The following is a 20,070-nucleotide window of genomic DNA, read 5'->3' as shown; positions in this document are numbered from 1 at the left end:
TCCTGCCCCAATGGAAACAGGAAGTTGTCAGAGAGGGTGTACCGCAGTAGAGAGAAGATGCAGGGGTCGGTGGCAGGGGATCGCTACTGCCGCTCTGCAACTTTAAGAGAAAACTAAAGGTAGATGTGGTGGGGGGGTATTATAATGGGAAAAATGCTGATTGTGGGGAGAAGGGTGAAAGCATTAGTTACTAGGGAGAGGGACAAGAGGGCCGCCCAGTTGGCCTCATTATAGGGCCGCCCCTGATTATTTGAGTGTGACTTTGGACCTTCAGTTGAATTTTAAGTTACACTTACAGAAAGGATTAGGAAGACTTACTCATTGGATGTATTTATCAGGCAATCATTTCAAAGCAATTCTTCAATCTGTAGTGCTGGTCAGTCTGGACTATTGTAATATTGTGTATTTGGGGACAACATCTTCCAACCTGCGTACGTTACAAGTTGTTCAAAATTCTGTTATTACAGCCTTGTTTGGGGAAGGGGAGTATGAACATGTTAAATCATATTTGGATTTTCCGTATTTTGTTGTGTATAAATCACATTTTGTAACATTGTACTGGTTGACCATGGCAGTGGCATAGCAAAGGTAAGTGATGCCTGGGGTGGTGGCGTCCCTCCTTTGCCCTCTTCTCCATCCTCTCCCCCGCTCCTTCCCGACCCCCCCTGCCGCACACGCGCGCTATTCCTTTCCGCTGTACCTTTTTAATTTTCCAGGCGAGAGCAACATTACAAAGTTGTTGCCCGCGTCATGTCAGCTGAAGTGATGTCAGATCGATTTTTCACTCTGTCAAAAATTGCAAAGACTAGGGGACACTTGATGAAGTTACAGGGAAATATTTTTAAAACCAATAGGAGGAAATATTTTTTCACTCAGAGAATAGTTAAGCTCTGGAACACATTGCCAGAGGTTGTGGTAAGAGCATATAGCGTAGCTGGTTTTAAAAAAGGTTTGGACAATTTCCTGGAGGAAAAGTCCATAGTCTGTTATTGAGAAAGACAAGGGGGAAGCCACTGCTTGCTCTGGATCGGTAGCATGGAATGTTGCTACTCTTTGGGGTTCCAGAATCATACTATTCTTTAGGATTCTGAATGGGATGTTGCTACTCCTTGGGTTTTGGCCAGGTACTAGGGACCTGGATTGGTCACTGTGAGAACGGGCTACTGGGCTTGATGGACCATTGATCTGACCCAGGAAGACTATTCTTATGTTCTTATGTCAGAAAGGAGGGGGTCGGAGAGGAGGATGGGTGCCTGCACCCTTTACAAAGACCACGCCCAGGATGAACTGCCCCCCACCACCCTTACTACGCTAGTGGACCATGGAATACAGAGTGAAATACAAATTGTTTCTGTTAGTTTACGTAAGTGTATATCATTTATCACCGAAATATCTGCAGGATTGTATGACGCCCTATGTACCCCTTTGATCTTTTCGTTCTGCTGAACATTGCAACTTGGTTATTCCTACTCATAAGAAACTGCACCTAGAGATTGTGAGATCTAGTACTTTTTCATGTGCGGGGCCCATAGAATGGAACAGACTCCCAGTATATCACTTTAATTGGTAGATGGTGCAAATGGCTGCTTTACCCAACTTGATGTTGAACGAGAGCAGCAACGCCAACTCAACAGGCATTTGGAGATTCAGATCTCCCACAAGACCTGTAGAAGACATATGTTTGCTTCTGAGCAACAATGCCAAAGAAAGGGATATATTAGGCAACGGAAAGATCTGAGTAAATTTAAGAAATTGTTAAAGCGCCGCTTGCTTCGTAAGATGATGTGCGAGTCGGTTAATACTTTTATAAGAATTGGCAATTTTGATGTTATTTGATGTGTTTGTGTTTTAGTCTTGTTGTTTTATAAATTATGTATGTATGGTTGTAATCCGCCTTGTTTAAAGGTGGACTATAAATAATAAACCATAAACTGTAAATTATAAATTATTGTTTCAGATCATTGATTGAACCATACCCACGTCGTTCTTTTCTTGGTTGGACTGAGAACTTTTCAGCATCCCCAATACGCCATTAGAAAACGGGAAAAGGCTCATTAGCAACTAGATGAAACCTTTGGATAGACAAATGATAGAGGTGGAAAAAAGTCTATCTTGGTGATTCATTCAAATTAATATGTAATATAGATATTAATAACTGAATGAATAGTTTGGTAGGTTATTATCTGCTGCTTGGTGGATTATGGGTAAATATGTAGATTTAGATGAATGGTTTGCTTAGAAATCTGCGGATGAATAAGTAGCTTGCTGGTTTCTTAGTACAGTGTTCCCCCGCGAATTCACCTGATTGGTGTAGCCCGACTTTACTACAGGAAGAGGTGGTCGGAGCAGACCGCAAGTGATTTTCTTCACCCGCTGGTGCTCCGGCTGCCCTCTCCTGCCTCTCCAGCTGCAGTTTTTTTGAATTTCGGGGAAGTACTGTAGACTGATATCCTAGACCATGGGTGTCCAACCTGCGGCCCCGTGAAGTATTTTGTGCGGCCCCGGTCAAGGGCGATGCAGTGTTTTCCTCTTCTGCCCCCCGGGTGTTTACCATCTTGCCGGCTCTCTCCTCTGTCTTGCTGCAGCGTTTGCGTGTTTGTGCAGCCCCAGAAACATTTTTTTCTGCCAATGCGGCCCAGGGAAGCCAAAAGGTTGGACACCCCTGTTCTAGACAGTGGCGTAGTAGGGGGGGGGGGGGGGCGGGGGCGGAGTTCTGCCCCAGGTGTGGTTTTCCTAAGGGCATGGCTTTCCTCCTCCTCTCTACTCCCCCGCTCCTCTCCTTGCCGCGAGCACACACCTCTTTCCTTCCCCTGTCCCTTTTTATACTTCCCCGGTGCGAGGATACTGCCCGCGTCGACATCAGCGCTCTCTCTGACATCACTTCCGGGATCTGTGCCTAGCACATGATGTCAGTGGGCGAGCGGACACTGACAAGGGCATGCTGCTCACACCGGAGAAGTTAAAAAGGTATGGGGGAAAGGAAGGGGGCAAGTGCTGCGGAGGAGGGGCAGCGAAGAGGGCAGAGGAGGGACACAACCGATCCTAGACCAGTGTCTCTCAAGTCGGTCCTGGAGTACCCCCTCGCCAGTCAGGTTTTCAGGATATCCAAAATGAATATGCATGAGATCGATTTATACACACTGCCTCCATTGTATGCAAATCTATTTCATGCATATTCATTGTGGATATCCTGAAAACCTGACTGGCAAGGGGTCTCTCCAGGACTGACTTAGATGAATGGTTAGCTTAGAAGTTTCTGGATGGATTGGGGGGTAGATCTGAAATAAAGTTTACCTTGTTGGTCTTTAGGCGAATAAGAGAATCTGAAGGAGTAATTTGATGGTATTTTGGTGGGTGAATAGAAATGTGTGAATTTCTGTCTTGTGATTTTTGGCTGGATTATTGGGAAGATGTGAATAAATAGCTTGGTGATTTGCAAAATGATTATGAGAGAAAGGCAGGGTTAGATACAGTTGGTCATAGTATAAAGCATGTACATATTGTACAGTGCAAAGATTGTATCCCGCTATGAACACAGTTTGCACTGACATAGAGAAATGACGGAGAACACAAGCAGGTATCCAGCAAAGCATCTAAAAGCTAAGATATGTTTGCGTTTCCTTTTCTTTTTTCATTGTGTTTCAAGCTGGTACTTCACTGCTTTAATGATTAGCCAATATTTGTGAACTCCACAGTTCCCCCGCGAATTCACAGTTCGCGAATCACAGGACTCACTAATTCACGGTATTCTCCGACCGCCTCTTCCTGTACTAAATTCAGGCTACACCCATCAGGAGCTGCATGTCAAAGCGGCTCCTGATGGATGGAGCCTGACTTTAGCAACAGGGAGAGGTGGTCAGAACATACCGCAAGTGATTTCGCACCCATCGGCGCCCCTAGCTGCTCTCTCCTGCCTATAAAAACCATAGTCGCGGTTTTTCAAAATTTGCGGGGGTTCCTAGAACGGAACCCCTGCGAATTTCGGGGGAGTACTGTAAACAATACTTAAGACAAGGGTTTTTCAGCTAATGATAGAAGCATGGGGAGGGAGAGCCGTTGAAAAGGCATGGCTCCCCTTCATAGTTCCGGTGCAAAGTTTTGCCCCGTGGCTTCTGAGGCTTTTCCCCTTTATCTTACAGTTATAGAGTTCATTTTTGAATTTTCTGCCAACAGTGGTTGGCATTATACCCAGCAAGTATATTACTGGAATTAGTTGATCTATTGGAATATTGTACAGTATACATTCTTCTTATGAAAGGAAACCATGCTAAATAAACATATAAGCCAAATGGCATGCTTAAATACACCGATGTATGACCTCTTTTCTAATCTCTGTATATCTTTTGTGTGCACAAATATGTCATCATAGGTCCCGAAGGATGCAACCTATTTATATATCATCTGCCCCAGGAGTTTGGGGATGCAGAGCTCATGCAGATGTTTTTGCCTTTTGGTAATGTCATCTCTGCCAAAGTTTTTGTTGACCGTGCCACCAACCAAAGTAAATGCTTTGGTAAGTAAGCAGAGTACTCTCACTTCCGCTTAAGAATTCTACAGGCCATCGTTAGCCCTTATTTTTTTTAATTTCATAATTGGATCAGTGGAAACGTTTCTATATTGCATTGTGAAAATCCCAGTCACTGTTAGAGGACTTACTTAAGTGAAACGTACATAACTGTAAAATTGCAAAATGATCACCAGTGAAAATGTCAATGTTAAGGATTTTATCAATACAGAGTAAGCTGTATTAGCTCAAAGCAAAATATTATGAGAGGTGAATCCCCATTTTACATACAATGGAAATTAGGGCTAAAGAATGATACGGGGACAAATTTTTCCCCGTCCCCACAGGAAACTCATTTTCTCGTCCCGTCCCCGCGAGTTCTTTACCTGTCCCTGCCTGCAAGCTCCGTCCTCAGCTGCACAAGCCTCAAACACATTGGGCTCCTTTTACGAAGGTGTGCGAGCGTTTTTAGCGCACGCACCGGATGACCGCACGCGCTAGCCAAAAAACTGCTGCCTGCTGAAGAGGAGGCGGTAGCGGCTAGCGCGCGTGGCATTTGAGCGCACGCTATTCCGCGTGTTAAGGCCCTAATGCGCCTTCGTAAAAGGAGCCTTTTATAATCATAAGTGTCCGAGGCTTTTGCGGTTAAGGAGAGCTTTCAGGAATGGGACAGGGACAAAACTCACGGGGACGGTGAAAAATTTGGCCTCGGGTCATTCTCTAATTGGGACTAGACTTAGGTAGCCAAATAATTTTCCTGTCATTGTTTTTCCAGGGGATAGGGGGAGGTTTGTTCCAGAACAAATGTCGTCAATAGTGCACACTCTTTGCAAAGGAGTGTGGGCACATTCTTTTCCTAATTGTGTGCACATGCGCAAACTATCACACATATGTTCACTATTAGGAGAAAGTGTACATCGCTTCTTCTTGTCACAAATTCTATTACAGTTGTAGATTTTGCACATATGAAGAAATCTGGCATGTTGGAAACAAAAAGTCTTATTTGTTCTTGGACTTGAGGTAGCCCAATGGTGGCAAAACGTGACCATGTTGGGACTCTTTTTTTTAATTCACGCTTTGTGTTGTATAATAAAATTTTATGCTTCCACAGATGTTCATTCTGCTCTTTGCATTTATCCAATGGAGGCGGCAGACTCTACCCTCTCTGGTGCTCTTTTCATCTCTGTACAAGCGATGCATACTTTTTAAGAAAAATATGGGAAATTCTATAAACTGTTTCTAATATTTAATTTGTTTTTGTATTTCTTCTTTTTTCTGTTTTTGCTCTGTACCCTATAATTTTGGTATTGTATATCTGAAAAGCTCAATAAATATATATACATACAGTAGAATAGCACTTTTAAATTATTTATATATATATATATTTCATTTAAAAAGTGCTATTCTATAAACAGTGCATGCCTTATATAAAATAGCACTTAAGCACAAATCCCATATCTAACTTGAATTTACACCTGCTGGACCCAGGTGTAAATATCGACACTCAAGTTAGACGACATTCTATAACTTCACACGCAACTTTTCAGAAAGCACTGGCCACATCCCCTTTTCAGATCCATGCTATAAGAGTTAAGCACTGAGCACTGTTCCCTATAAACTGAGCGGGTGTCCTCCAACTGCATTACTGCCAGCAGGTGGCAGCAATTCAATGTTGTGTTTTCAGTCACTAAAGACAGGAAGGTTCCCTGGAATCCTCCAGAACTTGGCTCTTTTTCTCGCCATTGAGGACTTCTCAACCGCACAGAGTTTTGCCAAGAGTGGTTTTTAGCCTCTCTTCCATGAGTTTCTGTATCAGGACCTTTAGGGACCACTGAAGCAGACAGTTTTGTTGAAACATGGACCGTGTTGGGTCCACAGTCCCCAACGTTTTGGGTCCTAGGCATTCCTTTTGTGGATTATTGGATTGAACTTTTAATAAAACCTGCATCTTAAACATCATCTTCTCCACAGTGGTTTTGTTTTATCAAAATTGAACTCACCGTTGAAAATGTGATAGTGAAACGGCACCAACTCCCACCCTACTGACAGGACTGTATGTGGAGAACTCCGACTCAGCCTTAGAGGGAACTGTAGTGATGAGCTATATGGAATAGGCCACAGTGAGTTGCATGAACAAATTCTAATTGATGCCAACTGCAATAATTAGTTGGTAAGAGGTGCCTGGGGCAGTGGCACCTCTCCACCACCCCCCCTCTCCGTCCCCCATCTCCACATGCTCCTTCCCTGTCCCCTCCTGCCGCATGTGTGCTGCTTCCCTTCCCCCCTCCCCTCATAGCTCTCTAACATTCCTGGTATGAGCAGCAACCCCCGAGCTGCTGTCATACCAGTGTCGGCTCTTCCTCTGATGTCACTTCCTAGGTGCAGGGCCCGGAAGTGACATCAGAGGAAGAGCCGACGCTGGTGCGACAGCAGGTTGGAGGGGTTGCTGCTCGTGCCAGGAACGTTACAGAGGTACAGGGGAAGGGAAGCGGCGTGCGTGCACGGGAGTAGGGGCGGGAAAGGAGTGGGGGGCAGAGAGGGGTGGATGGGTGCCTGCGCCCTCACCAATATGGCACCCGGGGCGAACTGCTTCCCCGCACCCCTCTTACTACACCACTGGTTGTTAGCACTCAATTATTGCTAGTTAAGGGCTTATTGATCAATTAAGTTACACTCACAACTTGGGCATGCACCCAAATTTCAGTGTGCAACTATAGAATTTCCCCAAGTGTGCACTATTATCAGTGAGTGATATTCCGTTATCAATGATAGCCCATCCCTAACTGAGATATCCAAGTTTGTATGTGCCCTATTCCCCTGGTATTTTACAGAAGGCTCTGTCAAATGTAGAGCCTTTTGCAAATATTTACCAGCATATACAGTACCAGCATCAATTTCATAAACATTAGGGGGTGCGAAAAAGTTCTCAGCCCAACCAACTTCCTAAATTATGAGCGTTATTTTGCCACTGTAGCTGAAAAGAGTGTTATCTTATTTCGTTAAGTGCCAATTTACAGAAATGAAATTCTATATTTTTGACATTGTTTCAGATCATAGACAATGGAATGCTATTTTGGTTTTTTTTTGGGGGGGAGGGGCCCAAGGGCTCTGCCCTAGCCAAAAGAATCCTGCGGCACAGCCTCTCACCAGCTCCTGACTCCCTCACTCACCTCCTCCCTGTGCTGTACTTTTTAAACTTTGAGTAGCCGCCATGTAGCATCAACAGGCAGGCCTACCCCCGGAAGTAGAATGAAGGATTCCAGGGCAGACCTGCTCGTTGACGCTGCATGGCGGCTGCCCGAAGATTTTAAAGTAAAGTGCATGGAGGGGAGATGAGTGGGCAGAAACCAACCAGCGAACGCCAATCTATGGGGAGGCCTATGGCCCCTTTGGCCTCCTCCGTTCCAATGCCCATTTTTCAGATCATTGATTGAACCATATCCATATCATTCTCTTCTTGGTTGGGCTGAGACGTTTTCAGCGCCCCTCGTATTCATGTGCTCAAAAAGAGTGTGGCCTTGTAGAGTTTCACATGAATAAGTACCAGCAACCACATGTGGGCATATTGATTTTACAGTCCACACTTACAGAATCAGGCACAAACATCCCTTCCCCCAATCTCCTCCCCTGACAACAGAAGATTATCTCCCTCCCATTGAAACTCCTCAACACATATCACAACACACTCAGATCACTCATCTCCCCTAGTCCTGTGCAATTCCTAACACAGGTTGTAACATCTCCACCCTCGACTTCCCTCCTTGATACCATCACAACCTACTAACACCCTCTGAACATGTTATGATTGCTATTTTATTTTTTGTTTGCTTGACTCTTTACTATGATACTTTGTAGTTCCTTTCTTTGCTCATTTTTTAAAATTCTAAACCGTTTCGATTTTTCATATGCAACTGAATCGGTATAACGAATTTTAATAAACCATAAACCTTTACAGGTACCTGGACACTCCCTGACACCATTTCAACCCAACCCCCACTTCCTGATACCCTCCAATTTCATAACAGAAGTTTCCATGGTGGCCTAGGGGGGATTAGGAGTGAACCACAGCTGTTCCCACTGTATCAGTGCCTGTATTCAACAAATGGCTCTAGCGATAGTCTTATGATACTAATACTAGGGGTCAAACTGTCAAATAAGGCCCAAAGAGGAACCATTTTCAAACTGGTCCCTCAGTAGAGCAGAAGATTGCTTTTGCTTTGCATTAGAGTAGACTACCAGGGAGAGTCTCAGTATAGATTGCGTTGGAAGTATGCCTGGCGGTGTGGGGCTATGGAGTGCTGTCAGGTAGGGACTGAAAGGTTGATTGATGTCAAGGAGATGGGTGTCCACGTGTGTGTCATGAAAATTCATGGGCAGGGGTAAGGGTGAGAAGGGGGTTTGGAGATGTCAGGAGTTGGGAAGTCCAGAGGCTGGAGGGTAGGGATTCCATTAGCCTTTGCACCTGGTATACATATATATTCTCCTTGTAAAAATGGAATACACATTTATATCTTTGGGCCTGATCAACCACACTCCTTTGAAATCTCTATATGGTGTAGATCTCCATGGGTGAATAACAATTTTCTAAAATCACTGCTTGCACATGTAGCAGATCTATATATAATTCCAAGTTTATTAAAAATTTGTTATCCCACCTTATCAAATTTCAAAGCGGTTTTACATAAGGTTTAAGTAAAACAGGTAAACAACCAAAAACATCAAAAAAAAGAAAGCAGGACTAACAAAACTAACCTAAACAAACTGGCACCGGAGGAAAGGGAAGAACTACGATAGATTGTAAAGGAAAGAACAAAAAAGAGAAAATCAAAAGGATGGGGGAACAGAAAGTTACCCCAGAAGGCTGGACTAGCATTGTCTTCAAACATCCTTAAAAGGATGATCATACTTGGACAGCATCTTTAAAAAGAAGAGTTTTAAGGCTAGACTTAAACTTATCTTAATGTTGTGTTCTCTCTTAAATAGTTCGGAGCTGAGTTCCAGAGTGAGGGGGCAGGGACGGAAAAAATTTTATTTCTCATTGGATTAATATGTCTCGCACAAGAACTCCACGGAAAAAAAACTATATGATGGCCTCCTAGCCACACAAGCAGCGAAACTCGACAACCAAATCTCCAAGCTACTGATTCTGACCCCAGACTACAAAACATTCAGAAAAGAAATAAAGACTATACTTTTCAAGAAATTCCTGCAAATGACTTAATACCGCTAGCTCCTTCCCACTTCCCAATACCTTCTCAATTCCCCAAAGCAACCTCATCCACTCTTTATCTCCTCTAGAAATTACCAGATATCTTCTTCTTGTAATCCGTTTTTTTTTTTATTCTTTTGTAATCCACCTTGAACCGCAAGGCAATGGCGGAATAGAAATCTCTAATGTAATGTAATATAAATTACACACATCACCTTGGCACCACTACTATAGACTAAACCAGTGTCTCGCAAATTTTGCAAACCAGTGGCACACTAAATTGGGGGCGGCGTCTCGAGGGAATCTGGAAGTGCGTGGATATCATCATGTCGACATCTGTGCAGGCCCTCCTGACAGGGCCCTGAGACGCCAGTGGGGGGAGAGGGTGTTGCTGAAAAGGCATGGAGAGGAGAGACGCCTGTAGGCAGTCAGCCGACGCTGGCATCTCTCCTCCTCCCTGGCGTCTGGGGGCACACTAATGTGCCGCAACACACGGTTTGTGATACACTGGATTAAGCGGAGGAAAAAGCCTCAGGTTTTAAGTGAGCGTCACTATTTTACTTCTCTACTCACCAACATCAAAAAACTCCATTTAAAAAACTCCAAACTACTAAGTCAGCTGAATAAAGAGATTTATGCAAACATATGGGCACAATTGAAACAATACAGTCCCCTCGACGTGGTCCTGCGCTTCCAAAGGAAAAAAGCCAGCAACACTGCACTTTATTAGCCTCGTAGCCCTGAAAAAGTGGCGTTTGAGTGGGCCAACATTGGGGTGGGGACTTTGTTGTTTCAGTTGTGGCCATATATTTGCATAATAATTCGGAGGTTTTTTATGCCGATGATGTTGGCGAGTAGAGTGGTAAAATAGTGCAGCTCACTTAAAACCTGAGGCTTTTGCCGCTGTTTATAGTACTGGTGCCAGGGTTATGTATGTAATTTAGTGGAGTTGTTGTGTGAAGACTGTTAGGGCTTGATTCTCGAAATGCGCATCCTGATTGCAGGCAGCAATAGGTGTCCTACCTGGCAGCCAATCAGGCACACATTTAAAAAAAAAAAAAAAAAATTGTTTGAGGAAACATCTATGGAGATGCATAAGAATGCCTAAGCATGCCCAAGGCCTGATCCTCGAAACACATATCCCGACTGCCGTCTAGCAGCCAATCGGGAAGCACGTTTTTAAAAAATATTGTTCGAGGAAGGAGGCCCACATTGTAGGCCTGCAAAATGCTGGCCTACATTTAAGGTGTCTGTTCAGCTATGTAGACACGATTCTCTTGAGATCGCTGATGCGCGATTGACATGCGATTGGCATCTGCCAAGATTTGCGTCCTAAAGAGAATCAGGCCTTTATTGTGTATCCTCCACTCCTGTTTACATAATATTGCTCTATCCAAGAGCAGATCTATATATATACATGCAACTATTTACACTTCTAAAATAGCCCTCTTAATCTATAAAAATTAATATGGTGCAGGATAACCTAAGGACCCTCTTCTATTAAACTGCAATAGCAATGAGCGTCGGGAGCAGCGCAGGCCATTCAGCACAGCTCCCCGCACTAAAAACTGCTATCCCAGTTTCATAGAAGAGGGCCCTAGTGAAATTTGCGGTGCTGATCTCAGAATTGGGTATAAAGTGATTTATAAAATGTTGCATGAAATTATTGCGTGAATAGCTCTTTGTAATGTTTTACTTCAGTGTTCCTTCCTCTTTCTACAAGGAGACCTTAAAAGAGTTGTGTCTAGGGTTGCTCTATACTTTTAGGTCATATTGGGCAAGTCAGTATTTGCATTGCTACATTCAAATGCAGTAAATATAGCTTTCAGTGACAAAAATTATCAAAGAGACAAAAATACGTTGTTTTCTGAGTTGAAAGCGTCTCCTGTCTAAGATGTAAGAATCCTTGAAAAAGTTCCAAAAAAAGTTTGTTAAACCTATCAAAGTTGAATCAAGTTTAATAATGTGCCACATTTGGAGGTCAACAAACCTACAGGCAAGTCCCAATGAGTCTTGACTGAGGTTGTCATCAGATTTGCCATAGACTGTCTCTAGAAAGTGTTTGTGAGGTTTAATTATGATCGCGAGAGGAAGAGAGAGTTTGTGTGTGTTGTAGGTGGATGGCTTAGTTGATTTGTGTCGTTTGTGTTTTAGTATCATGTTTGTGTCTGTTTTCTTAGAGATGGTAAAGAGCAGGAGGACAAATTATAAATTTTTCATAGAAGAAAAGTAAGGTTTTTGAAAGTAGCTTGATACCCAGGATACGAAAGATTTGATTTAATTGTTAGATCTGTGGGGGGAAAATCAGCTGCTTCACATGTAATGAATTTTTCCAGTAAGTTTGTAGGAAATCTCTCTCTCTCAAAAAAAAAGACAAACTCATATCAAACTGCAATCCACCTGGGTTGAGCTCCACCTTAAATTGTTGCTCCTCTCTACTCCTAACAGATGAAAGACACAGAACCTAGGGTCTGTGTCCTAGGCTCAGTTGTCAGGGACATTGACTTCATTGCGTCTTCAAGATGTCTTCTTGTGTATTATTCCAGTGGTCAATAGCAACTCCATACTGTATAACTTTGGGCACCAGTGTAAAACTCGGCTAAGGATGATCTCTACATGAAGTCACCCTTTATTTATTTGGAATGGCATTTTAGAAAGGGCATACAAATCAAATCTGAGATATTCTGATCTGGATGTCTCATGTTATGCTATTAGTTTAGAACTCACAAAGAAGTGTAAATGCCTGCAGAAACGGAACAAATACTTCTTTATTTCAAATGAAAGACCCGACACTGCCAATGTTTCGGCTCTTGGCCTGCCTCAGGGGTCTTTTAAGTTATCATGCAATTTTCTTTTTTGGAATTACTCATCCCAACTTCAAATTAAACTGCTTCCGACAATCAGCAACTATGAATGCTTCCCGCCTTCTCTATTAGACCAATGCATGATAACTTATAAGACCCCTGAGGCAGGCCAAGATCCGAAACACTGGCAGTGTCGGGTCTTTCATTTGAAATAAGTATCTGTCCCGGTTCTGCAGGCATTTACACTTCTTTGTGGGTGTTATTGTCTTTTGCTGTGTATTTGTATTTCCCTTTTTTTGTGTGTTATATGCTATTAGTTTAGAACAAGGTCTCGCAAATTTTTTGAAGCCTCGGCACACTAAACTCGGGGTCGTGTCTGGAGCATGCGGATCTCGATGCAATGGCATCACACTCATGTGTGATGTCCTCGTGGCAATGTCAGTGCGTGCATGGAGGCCCTCCAGATGGGACCCTGAGCTTGCTTATTACTATGCCTCTGGGAGAGGTGCGAGAGAAGAGGCACCAGTGCCAGCTGACCGCCTACAGGACTTGCCTCTTGCTGCAAGAGGCATGTCCTGTGGGCAGTCAGCTGGCACCGGCACCTCTCCTCCGCACCGACGTCTCACAGCATACCCGGAATCTCGGTGCTGGCTTAAAACGGGTCATACCAACATAGAGCCTATTCTGAAATGCAGGTGAAAATGGACATTTAGGGCCTGATTCTGGAAGCGGGCCTGCAAAATGGGCAACTGCCGCATGTCAATCACCAGCAGGCACCATGTCCAGAATCGAGTCTTTCTTTTTAAACATAGGTGCCTTAAACATGGGCCAGCATTTAAGGGGCCAGTCTCTCACCTACGGAAGCACATAGGGATGCCTATGGATGAATAAGGCTACTTCTGGCACAAACCATGCCCACGATGGCCTTAGGCATCCATAGGCATCCCTATCTTTAGGCGTGAGGCAGGTACCTATGAACAGCGCCTGCAATTTTAAAAAAAAACATGCGTCCCGACTGGTTCGTTAGACGACGATAGGACACCTACCACCTCCTAACTTTTGGGACACCGTTTGGAGAATTTGGCCTTTGTACTCCAGTTGCATGTGGCAGGCGCATCCATTTTGAAACCATAAATGTCTAAAATATGAATGAAACAATGTGAGTATATAATAAGGGGGCTGATATTCAGACCACAGGAGACAGCATGGCGACTTTGGGGCAATACCCAGCCACCTGCATTGAATTTCCAAGTTCAGTGCAACCTAATCAGCCAAGCCGATATTCATTGGCTGGCCAGCTAAGTCCTAGCAGCCAAAGATAGACCTGATTTTTTTAGGCAGGACTGTCTGGCTGCTGGACTTAGCCGGTAGCCCAAAAAGAGTTCCATTTTTTAGCATTGAGCCCAAGTTTACCATTTTCTGTGACCAAGAGAGCAGTAGAGTGTCCTCTCTATCTGACCGCGATGGCTCCTCCCAGTTTTGACCTGACAGTAGAACCAAAACCCTAAGGCAGATGCTTATAAGTACTGTCATTATTTAGCTACACCGTTACTCTCAGAATTCCTTTTACTTCTACATGAAGGACTGCATAAACGTGGATAGAAGAAGACAGAGAATGAATGTCCTTAGCCATTATAATTAGAGTAAAAAAAATGACCCCTCCCCCACCCCCACCGCCTTTGAAGAAAATCAGTCTTCTACATTTCATCTTATCATATAACCGTTTTAATTAACACAATTGGCTCAACATTTATTTATTTTAATTCTTTATTTGTTCATTTGTTACAATTTAAATAACAAACCTACAGGAATATCCATTTCAACAATAGCATGAATGCTCATCTAAAATAAAGTACAAAACAAATTATATATCGGTGATCTAGTCCACATCATTCGGACCACTAGTGCTGCTGCTAGGAAACTAAATAACTAAACCAGATGTTTAACATGTGGCAGGCAAATAAACATCTGGCGCACTTTTTAAATGTCAACCCAACATCCTCCCAGGCTTGTAAAGATAAATTAAGAAACTACCTGCATTGGTTTATACTTAAGAAAGTCTTCCAACTGGACTGGGTCCAGAAACACAAATCTATCACTTACATATGAAATAAGGCATTTACAAGGAAATTTTTTTTTTAAAAAAAAGGTTGCACCTCCGCTAAAACCTTAGGTTTAAGCAGTAGGAATTGCTTCCTCTTTAACTGAGCTTGCTTACGTCAGGAAAAGTAGGGACTCGTTGACCGCAAAACAGAACTTGTTTTTTCATGAAATACAACTTTAAAATAGCTTGCTTCTCTAGTTCTGATTTCAACATGGCACATTTTGTTATTGTGTCCTTAGATGATTCAAGAAACTGAGATAAATCCAAACTGTCTGGTGTCAGTTTGGGTCAACATTTAGACAGGCCTGGCTGTCAGTGTAATTTTGTTATACTTGTATTTCGCTGGTATTGTTCAGTTTTTTTGTGTTGTAAATCGCTTTGAACTGTGGGGTTTTGCAGTATATAAATAAAGTTTTACGCTATGTTGTGTTATGTTTAATTGAACGCTGTTGTATTTAAAAGAAATCTGAATATTCAGTGCTGTGTATATATATATATATATATATAGGTCAGCGGCATTAAATTTATATATAATATGTTAACTCCCCACCCCACCCCCCCAGTGACTATGCCTATACGGATAAATTTTATGTAGGTGGCTAAAAGTTCAGCACCAAAACCCCAATCACTAAGCTAGTATTCTATAATGGCAGAGGCTAAACTGCCACACTTACGCCATGTCAATGGCTGGAGTAAATGGTCGCGCCTAAATATGACAGTTGGACGCACAAATGCAACTGTTCTATAAAGTGCGCACAAAAATGGAATGTCCTTGACACGCCCGCGTCCCTCCATCATTAACGTCCTCTTTGAATTTGTGCATGAAAGAAGTTAAGCGTGTTGTTTGTCGAATAGGGGTGTAAGCAATGGCATGCGGTGAGGGCTATCAGGGGATTCAGTGAATCCCCAGCTCTACAGTCCCGCTTTTTAATTATTTTTTTTTTCTTGTTGTTTACTTTTTGCTTCATGCAGTCTGATTTCTTGAGCAGGCAGCCTGCTCAGCCAGTCAAACTGCATCAAACAAAAAGTATACAAACAAACCAACAAAAAAAGCAGGGCTCTTGGGCTGGGGATTCTCTGAATGCCCTGAAGGCCCTGACAGTACTGATCTGAATTTGATTGACTGAGCAGCATCTCAACATGCATACTTTAGAGGAAAGGCGGGAGAGACATTTAAATACCTACTTGATGTATATGCGCATGAATCGAGTCTCTTTCATTTGAAAGGAAGCTCTGGAATGAGAGGGCATAGGATGAAGTTAAGAGGTGATAGGCTCAGGAGTAATCTAAGGAAATATGTTTTTACAGAAAGGGTGGTAGATGCGTGGAACAGTCTCCCGGAAGAGGTGGTGGAGACAGAGACTGTCTGATTTCAAGAAAGCCTGGGATAGGCACGTGGGATTTCTTAGAGAGAGGAAGAGATGATAGTTACTGCGGATGGGCAGCATTTGGCCTTCATCTGCCATCATGTTACAATGTTTCTATAACCATAAAGTTCGATGACATCATAATGCAGGTGTAAAGAACCTTAGCCTATAGGAAGAGGAGATGCAAATGTTAAGAGCCTTAGCCAATAGGGAAAGGAGGAGATAATGGTTACTGCGGATGGGCAGACTGGATGGGTCATTTGACCTTCATCTGTCATCATGTTTCTATGTTTCTATCTGCCTGTTGCCTGCTCAACCAATAAAATTCAGAGCAGTGCCCTCGGGGCCTTTAGGGGGGGGGCGCGAATCCCCTGAAGGCCCTGACCGCGCACCACTGGATGTAAGTCTGTTACACACGCAACTGCATAATAGTGCCAATGTGTGCTTTGTAATTGCCAGCTATGAACATTTATCGCCAATTACTTGCCGATTTAGCACCAAGTAATTAATTATATTACGCGCGTAACTTGCCATTTTCTACAGCACAACTGCGCCTGCCCAATTGTGCACCTAACTTTCAACGCCATTTGTAGAATGGGGGGGGGGGTAGGGATGAATTTCAGTGACTCTACAAACAGTGATGCGGTTTACTTTAGGCTGTTTTTAGAAGGGCTACATTGACTGCTTAGCAGTAGTGTCCAAATGTAGCCACTATACATAGACCCCCCCCCCCCACCCCACCACACACACACCTTAACACCTTCCAATTAAACAAATACCATAAATAGATTGTAACCTACCCTCTCTAACTGCATTCCATATGTATTTTTCATACAGTTCTTCACAGTCAGTTTAATTTCCATCCTATAAATTCACATAGAATTTTTCTTTTTTCAACCATCTTTATTTTCTCTTCTTTATTAATTTCCAGGTACTTTAGTTAGATTGGGACAGTAAGGGAATTTTTTAAGTACCTTCTTACTTCTCATTTATAATCTTAATGTATACTTTCTTCAAACCGCTTAGAACCTAACGGATGTAGCGGTATATAAGAAATAAATTACATTACATTACATTACATTTATAATTTGATGCCAAAATTTACGCACCGTTTTATTTATTTGTTTTTGGCATTTATACCCTGTTTATAGCCTAAGCAGTTTACATGCAGGTACTCGAGTATTTCTCCCTATCTGACCCGGTGGGCTCACAATTTGACTAACATACTTGGGGCAATGGAGTCACTAGGAGCTGCGTCGGGCTTGAATCTGCAACCTCAGGGTGCTGATGCTCCTGCCCTAACCACTAGGCCACTCCTCCAGCTCTCGTGGGGTTAAGTGTACATTTGTATGCGTAAATGCAAGGTGGCTGCTCGGGGCTATTCTATGACTGATATGTGCAACTCACTTAGGGCTCCTTTTCCAAAGGCGCGCTAAACCGCAGGACGCGCTACCGCTACCTCCTGAGAAGGCGGTAGTTTTTGGCCAGCGCGGGGGGTTAGCGCGTGATGAAAAGTCACGCGCGTTAACCCCGCTAGCGCGGCTTTGTAAAAGGAGCCCTTAGTGCTTAACCCTTTCAGGACCAAGGGACATATTTGTCCCATAACTTTAAAATCCTATCAATTTTGATTGGGATAGTCTACAGTTCTAAATTTGATATGTACGGATTCCATAGGATACTGCCTTTATGTAAACAAACTGGTTCCGACATTCATTCATTAGCGTCGTTGCCAGATTGACGAGAAGATTCACTTGCCACACTGTCCATAAGCCAGAAGTGTGATTTTTTTAAATAAAAATAATGATATTTCACAAAAAAAATCAATTTTTTGGCATCTGCAAGCCCTTTTTACCATAAAAATGTCGTCAAAACCACCAAAATTGGCCTACGATCCTTATGGTCCTGAAAGGGTTAAGTGACTTGCCCAGGGTCACAAGGATCAGCGTGGGTTTGAACCCATAACTCCAGGGTGCTGAGGCTCTAGCTTTAACCCTTTCAGGACCAAGGGACATATTTGTCCCATAACTTTAAAATCCTATAAATTTTGATTGGGATAGTCTACAGTTCTAAAATTTGATATGTACGGATTCCATAGGATACTGCCTTTATGTAAACAAACTGGTTCCGACATTCATTCATTAGCGTCGTTGCCAGATTGACGAGAAGATTCACTTGCCACACTGTCCATAAGCCAGAAGTGTGATTTTTTTTAAATAAAAATAATGATATTTCACAAAAAAAATCAATTTTTTGGCATCTGCAAGCCCTTTTTACCATAAAAATGTCGTCAAAACCACAAAAATTGGCCTACGATCCTTATGGTCCTGAAAGGGTTAAGTGTCAGGGGGTGTTCACAGGGGAGGGGCATGGACAGGACCAACATCGATGCATGTAATTTACGGACTGTTGCAAGTTACGCACTAAAGTGTTGCAGTTAGCCTGTTGTAAGTGGATGTGCCTTTTATGTAGGCGCACAGATGCTAACTGATGCTAATGGAATCTAAAGTGCCCAGATATCATTATAGAACTAGCATTCAGGATGCTGCATCTTGGTACCTAGCTTATGGAGCCCAGTTTTATAATTGCCCCCTATAGATTTTGGTTCTGCTCATATTCTGTCCTTACTCTGCCCCAGCAACTAAATAAACAGTGCCCAAGTGATTATGGGGATTTTTGATAGGCCATTGTAAACTGGTGGCCAGTGAATGCTTATACAGCTCTCCCTCCGTGTTCACGGGGGTGCAAAGCCGGGCCGCAAATAGGGAAAAATCACGAATAAGATTTTTGGCCGGCTCTGACCTACCACCACCTCCCTCCTGCGTCCCCCGGGCCTTACCGGGTGGTCTAGCGGTGACGCAGGGCAGGAGCGATCTTCCTACCCTCCTGCCCCTTGCGGAGCCGACATCAAAATGGCTGCCGTGAGTTCCCGTTGTAGTCTCGAGACTTCAACAGGAACTCACAGCAGCCATTTTGAGGACAGCTATGCATGGGGCAGGAGCGTAGGAAGATCGCTCCTGCCCCGCGTTGCCGCTAGACCACCAGATAAGGTCCGGGAAGGTTTGGGCAGCCTGCCAAAAGAAAAAAAAAAATCGCGAATAATCGAATTCGCAAATAGGGAAACCACAAATACGGAGGGAGAGCTGTACATTCATTAGTCCCCATTGTAAAATTTTAAGAATATTAAGCCTATGTTTTCAGAGCGATCACAATGAACTGACTAGGACAGGTAAAATGCAAGGTGTCTCGCAATATTAAAGTGCTTATTTTGGGAAGTCCTGTTTAGGTTTTAGATGTGCATAAACCAGCATTTAGATGCCTATAATGCATACATGTCTAAATCTCAATTGTACAAAGCCAGGATATATGCTGGTCAATATTCAGTGTAGATTAACAGGTCAGGAACAGCCGCCAGCCAGTTAATTAATGCCTTGGTGGCCAACTGAGCATTTTCAGTGGCATTTAACCAGTTCTTACCACAGAAATTGCCCAGTTAGCGCCAAAATATAAGTCGGTGATGTTGGGGCATTCTGGGGTTGTTACTGCTTAAATCCCAATATTCAGAACTTAAGTAACTAGGCTTAACAAGAAAATAAGCCTGTATAAAAAGCAGGCCTATCTTTGCCCACTAAACCAGGGCCAGTTAACTTAGGGTTTCCAGATATCTAGATTTACCCGGACATGTCCTCTTTTTAGAGGACTGTCCAGGTGTCCGGACGTATTTTCAAAACCCGGCAGTTTGTCTGGGTATTCAAAACCATTGAGCTCAGGGCCACGTCTGGAGGGCATCTGCACATTCATGGATGTGATACGATGATGTCACACGTATACTTGCATGTGTATGACATCATTGTGTCACATTGGTGCATGCGCAGATGCCCTCCAGATGCAGCCCCAAAGAGATGAGGTTTATGTGGGGCTGGGTTTGGGAGTGGAATGGCGCGGAGCTGTGGGTAGAATGGGGCGGAGCCATGCATCACTTTTTTTTTTTTTTTTTAATCTGGTTAAGTCTGAATGTCATCTTAACTGGCTATGCACTAGCTGGCATTAAAAAACTTGGATATTCAGTGCTAATTGCTGGAGAC

The 20,070-nt window shown here is 43.3% G+C and overlaps 1 protein-coding gene across 3 annotated transcripts in view; it reads left to right on the top strand.

Moving 5' to 3' along the window:
- CELF6 (CUGBP Elav-like family member 6) overlaps positions 1-20,070 on the top strand; it is a 605,900-nt gene that overhangs the window by 522,225 nt on the left and 63,605 nt on the right. For all 3 annotated transcript variants that reach the window (XM_033920838.1, XM_033920837.1, XM_033920836.1), the window contains one exon: positions 4,370-4,513. In XM_033920838.1, the coding sequence (XP_033776729.1) occupies positions 4,370-4,513 (144 nt within the window). The remainder of the gene's footprint in view (positions 1-4,369; positions 4,514-20,070) is intronic.

This window comes from Geotrypetes seraphini, chromosome 14, assembly GCF_902459505.1.
Source record: "Geotrypetes seraphini chromosome 14, aGeoSer1.1, whole genome shotgun sequence".
In the NCBI taxonomy this organism is placed as follows: domain Eukaryota; kingdom Metazoa; phylum Chordata; class Amphibia; order Gymnophiona; family Dermophiidae; genus Geotrypetes; species Geotrypetes seraphini.
This window is presented reverse-complemented; position numbering and strand designations above follow the sequence as displayed.